The 6000-nt window shown below is 36.3% G+C and overlaps 1 protein-coding gene across 1 annotated transcript in view; it reads left to right on the forward strand.

Annotated features, from left to right (window-relative positions):
- The window catches only part of armc1l (armadillo repeat containing 1, like), a 29160-nt gene extending 23399 nt beyond the window's left edge, over window positions 1-5761 (forward strand). Inside the window, exons 6-7 of the mRNA XM_060820550.1 lie at window positions 5060-5134; window positions 5500-5761. Of these exons, the coding sequence (XP_060676533.1) occupies window positions 5060-5134; window positions 5500-5691 (267 nt within the window). The 3' untranslated portion in view covers window positions 5692-5761. The remainder of the gene's footprint in view (window positions 1-5059; window positions 5135-5499) is intronic.
- The last annotated feature ends 239 nt before the right edge of the window (window positions 5762-6000 follow it).

Consider the following 6000-nt stretch of genomic DNA (forward strand, 5'->3'; position numbering starts at 1 on the left):
AGGAAGGTAAAAAGGAATAACAAAGTTAAATTATCATGGAATGTAATGAAAAGTATTAACATGTTTTACCATTATAGAAATCAAAGGAGGAGATGAGGATAGGAATAGAACCACTAGCTACTAATGGATAGACAGGATAAAGTCCCAGCAGCAAGAATGAAATGATAGAAATATTAAATAATCAATTAGTCAAAGTTGTCAGATTTGCCAGATTGATAGATCAGATGGGCATTAATTCAGAACAGATTAGAAATAATTAAATTAGTAAGAAATATTAAATTTATCAAATTCACATAATATCCCTGATCCAGATAGCTTGCAGTCATACATTTTAAAATAATCTGGGACAGCGATAGTTGCAGTGCTATTGCACATATTTAATAATTAATTTGATAAAGTTGTAATGGCAGAGGACTGTTGTTAGCTAATGTCTATCTCGTTTCTTAAATAGAGATTTAAGATGCTCAGAGAACCATGCATCAGTCAGTTTACCTTCAGCTGTAGGAAAGGTAATGGAATCTCACTGAAGAAAATAGAAAAAGGTTTGATGAAGTAGCCAATTAGAAATCAAATAATGACTTCAAAGGACATTCCTTTACACAGGCATTGGTGAGAAGAACAAATTTTAGTGCAATTAAAAGATAGTCGAACACATGAGAAAATAATAGAGGATTAACGCTAATAATTTAGATGAGGAAGAATGGATGAAGCATAAATGGGCTAGTTGTGCCAAGTAGGCTTTGATGATTTTGTGTTTTTACAAAGTTTGTTATGCTGCACTTATCAATCAGAGGAAGAGCATTTTTCTGCCAGCTGATCAGACAGTTGCAATGTATGATGCAATTTATATTTGAAGCTCACGGAAATTTAAAAAAATGGATAGGGTTATAAACGGACAGTTGATCTGCTACTGTGCATCTTGTGCATGTGCCAAAGTCAAATTTCATCATGTTCCCTACCCTTCCCACAGTGAATACCAGACTTCTGAATAACGAGGATCTTTGTTTTGTGTATAATTGTAATGTGTTTTACTTCACTATCGTGCAATACCACATTATGTATGTATTTTTATGTGGATGTTTTTAAACATCCCTTTTTATTTCATTATTAGATTAATTACTTACAGTATGGAAACAGGCCCTTCAGCCCAACAAGTCCACACCGACCCACCGAAGCGCAACTCACCCATACCCCTACATATACCTAACACTGCGGGCAATTTAGCATGGCCAATTCATATGACCCGCACATCTTTGGACTGTGGGAGGAAACCGGAGCACCCGGAGGAAACCCACACAGACACGGGGAGGATGTGCAAACTCCACACAGTCAGTCGCCTGAGACGGGAATTGAACCCGGGTCTCTGGCGCTGTGAGGCAGCAGTGCTAACCACTGTGCCACCGTGCTGCCCACTAATCCAGATTGTTTTAAAAAGAAAAAGACTTGCAACTGTATAAGACTAAAACACACAGAAGGAGGCTATTCAACCCACGTCTGCTCCACCATTCAATGAGATCATTGTTGATCTGATAATCCTCAACTCCACTTTCCTGCCTTTTCCCCATAACTCTTGATTCCCTTACTGATTAAAATTTTGTCTCAGCCTTGAATGTATACTCAATGATCCAGCCTCAACAACCTACAGTAAAGAATTCCATAGATTCACAATCCTCTGAGAGAAAAATTCCTCCTCATTTCTGTCGTTATGTGTAACCCCTTATTCTAGATATGCCTTTTGGTCTTAGACTCTCCCATAAAAGGAAACAACTTTTCCGCATCTACCCTGTCAAGTCTCCTAAGAATCTTGTATGTTTAAATAAAGTTGCCTCCCATTCTTCTATTTTCCAACAAGCCCTGTTTACTCAAATCTCTACATAAGATAGTCCTTCCATTCCGGTATCAACCTGGTGAACCTTTGCAGGACTGCCTCTAATGACAGTCTATCCTTCCTTAGATAAAGGGCCCAAAAGTATTCAGAGCATTTTACCTATGGGCTGAATAGCACCTTCTAGTTTTAATAAAACTCCCTATTTTTATTCTGCATTTTGTTTGAAATAAGGGTCAATATTTCTTACCTATTACCCAGTGTAGTGGAATGTTAGCTTTCTCTGATTCATAGATTTCAGAGTCCTCGTCTATCTGTTCTGTAGCTTTCTGAAATCTTCCTCCCTTTAAATAATATTTAGCTTTCTATTCCTGCCGAACTATAAGGCCTCATATTTCCCCACATTATGTTCCAGCTGCCAAATTTGGCTCACTCACCTTAACCTGTCCATATCCCACTGTAGTCATCCTCACCACTTGGCTTCCCACCCATTTTCATATCATCTGCAAACTTGTTTATTGTTCGTTCATGTTCCTTATCCAAGTAATTTATATGTTGTAAATAATTGTGACTCCAGCACTGATCCCTGTGGCACACCACTAATTGCAGGTTTCACCTTGAAAATGCCCCTCTTATCACAACTCTGTCTCCTATTACTTAACCAATCCTCTGTTAGTGCATTAGCATGATCTGCAACACCATGAGCTATTCTCTTAAGTGGCCTAATGTGTGGTACCTTATACCAAACATTTCTGAAAATCCAAATGTGATATTCCCTGCATCTTACTTATCAAATACTGCTTTTACTTTCTCAAATAATTTAGTAAATTTGTCAGACATGATATCCTCCTTCGTGAAGCCATGCTGACTGCTTGATCGTATTATGCATTTCTAAATGCTGTTTATAAACATCCTTGACAATAGACCATCACATTTTCCTAATAACAAATGTTAAGCTAACTGGCCTATAATGACTTTTCTTTTGTCTCTTTCCTCACTACATTAGCAGTTATTCAATCCTCTGGGACCTTTCCAGAATCTAAGGACCATTGGAAGATTACAGTGTTATGCAACACATTCAACACCCCACTTCCAACACTGGTTCCTCCACTCCATGAATACAGTCATTGATGATCATCCACTTAATGTCGTTTTCCCACATAAATGCCATATTCCTGTACATTATCAACATGTTTCTAAATACCAATCTCTACTTCCAAGCCCACTGGGTAGAGAATTCCAAAGATTCGCAAAGCTCTGTATATAAAAAAAATCCTCACTCATGACTTGCCCCTTACTTTGAAATTGTATCCCTGATCAGATTGACCACCTTAACCTTCATCTACCCCGTATTTAAATATTTTGGAGGTTTCAATGAGACTATTTCTCCACCTTCAAAACTTTTATGAATACATGACAAATTTCCCCAATCTCTCATCACTTGGTTAGTCCACTTTCCTGGGAACATGTCTGTTGAAACTATCTCAATGACAATAAACATTCTAATGCAAGGGGACCCCAACTACAGTGATGACTCTAAGTCAATCTAATCAATATAACTGAAGCAAAACTTCGCTACTCCTGAATTCAAATCCTCTTATGATAAAGGTTCTCATACCATTAACCCTCTTAATTGCCTTCTGCACCTTCATGTTAGTCTTCAGTGACTAATTAATATGGACACTGAAGTTCCTTTGCATATCTACACTTTATAATCTGTTTAAGGTAACCTCACTGTTGTGCATCCATGAAGTAGGAAACCACTTTTTTTAAAGAATACATTTAGAGGTGGTCACACCACAGTTCTGATGAAGGGTCACTAGGCCTGAAATGTTGACTCTGCTTTCTGTCCAGATGCTGAGTTTCTCTAGAAATTTCTGTTTTGGATTTCCAGCTCTTGCAAATTTTGGTTTTATTCTTAAAACAATTATTTGGGAAACTAATAGCAATTTGGAAATATATGAATTGATTAGAAAGAGCTAAAATGGCTTTCTTAAGGAAAAATTGTGTTTAATAAACTTACCAGATATTTTTTCAAGAAGTAACAGCGTTGATGAGGGAGGGTAATGGTGTTGATAATAGGTGTATGTGGATTTTCAAAAGGTGTTTGATACAGTACCACACATCAGATTTATGAGGCAGGTTATAGTTATTGGAATAAATGGGACAGTGGCTACATGGAAACAATGAATAATATTAATGAATGTTTTTCAGCCTGGAAGGTTTGTAGTGGACTTCCTTGGGAGTCAGTACTGGGACTCCTGCTTTCCCTGATTAATATTAATGATCTAGATCTTGGTGTGCAGAGGATAGTTTCCAGGTTTGCAAGAGATGAAAACTTGGAAGCATTGTAAACTGTGAGGAGAGCAGTGGAAAACTAGAAAGGGAAATTGACAAGTTGATGGAATGGGTGGCTAAGTGACAGCTGATGTTCAGTGCAGAGAGGTGAGATAATGGATTTTTATAGAAATAACATGGGAGATATAGTATAAAGGGCACTACCTGAAAGGGTGTGTGGGAGCTGAGAAACCTGGGTAAATATAAGCATAAATCACCGAAGGTGACAGTGCAAGAGATGAAAAATTACAGTGAAAAATTAATAAAGCATATAGCTCCTTTGTTTTATTTATAAAGGTTAAGTCACTATGACTTACCAGACCATGAAGTTTTCAAAAGTTAAGAGGTGCTGGATAAAATAGATAAAGAGAAACTGTGCCCCCCCCCCCCCCCCCCCCCCCCGCCACCCCTCATAACAAGATCAAGAATGAAAGGTAAAAGATGTAAGTTATTTGCAAATGAAGCAAATGTGATGTGGAAAACATATAGCAAGTAGTAGTGCTGCAAGTGTGGTGGAGACAGGTTCAATTGAAGAATGCAAAAGGGCATTAGATGATTATTTAAATTGACACCATATTCAGGATTATAGAGGGTGGGGAAAAAAAGAGAATGGCACTGAGTCATAATGCTCATTGAGAGAGCCAATGCATTCATGATGGGCAAACTGGCCTCCTTCTGTGCAGTAATAATTCTGAGATTCTTATAAACTTTGATGCCCATGAACTGACATAGATTTGTAATAATGACATCCTGTTTGCCATGAAAATATTGTTTTTGATGAAATGGCCTTGTGAACAGCTTATTTTTGTTACATTTCTAGCAAATCAATTTCATACAAAACAAGTTATTTTTCACAACTAAACTGAATCGTTTGTAATGTTTTTTATTTTACAACAGTCTCTTGCTTCAGCAATTGCAGCAACAAAAATATTACAAGCTTATCAAGTTGTGAAAAACAAGGATGGAAAAGAGGTAAAATGAATATATATTACATATAATGTTGTTTTGGGCTATCCTTTCATATATTTGTAAGCCACATTACAAAGTGTTGCCTGAGCTTGTGGAGAAGCTATTCACCATGAAAAAGAAGTCATCAATGCCAAATATGAACTTCTACACTTGAGTTTTATGTTACTAACTTCTTTAAATTTTGTTATCTAAAATTAACTGAGTATGGAAGACCATGCAAGAAGGGCAAGTCAGCATAGTGCTCAATGAAAATTGCATTACGAATCATTTGTTTGTTACATTTTGGTTTTAGTTTTCAAATGATTTATGTGTAAATAACCATGTTCAATGATCATATAAATATTTATACTGTGTATCTTGTTTTACAGGATATCATTCGTTTTTGCACCAGTAATGCAAAAATAGTAGAAAGTCTGAATTTGCCTGATTATCTTCCTGAGGATGAAAGCTCAGAAATACAGCATAATAAAGCTATTTCACAAACTGGTGCAAAGGAAAACACAAATGGAACTTGGTTAAATGCAGCTGCAAACTTTCTAACCAAAACTTTCTACTGGTAATAAACAAATTATAAAACTTTTGGGGATGGTAAGTGTTTTTCATCATTTGTGTTAAATAGACATTACTGGTGGCACATGGTCATAAACATTTGGGTAGGTTTCATGTGTAACTTAATTAAACAAAACTTGTCTTTGTACCTTTTCATTTGAATTAACATGGGTTTGGACATCTCTACTGAGTTTATTTCCTGAATTTCTATTGTAGTCAATTCTATTGTATTGGTTATCTAAAAACATTTGTATTATTTTGATTAATGTTACAGGAACAGTACTGTTGAATTGTTTACATTGTTACTGTTGATTACAAAT

The sequence above is a fragment of the Hemiscyllium ocellatum genome, chromosome 3, assembly GCF_020745735.1.
Source record: "Hemiscyllium ocellatum isolate sHemOce1 chromosome 3, sHemOce1.pat.X.cur, whole genome shotgun sequence".
NCBI classification, from domain to species: domain Eukaryota; kingdom Metazoa; phylum Chordata; class Chondrichthyes; order Orectolobiformes; family Hemiscylliidae; genus Hemiscyllium; species Hemiscyllium ocellatum.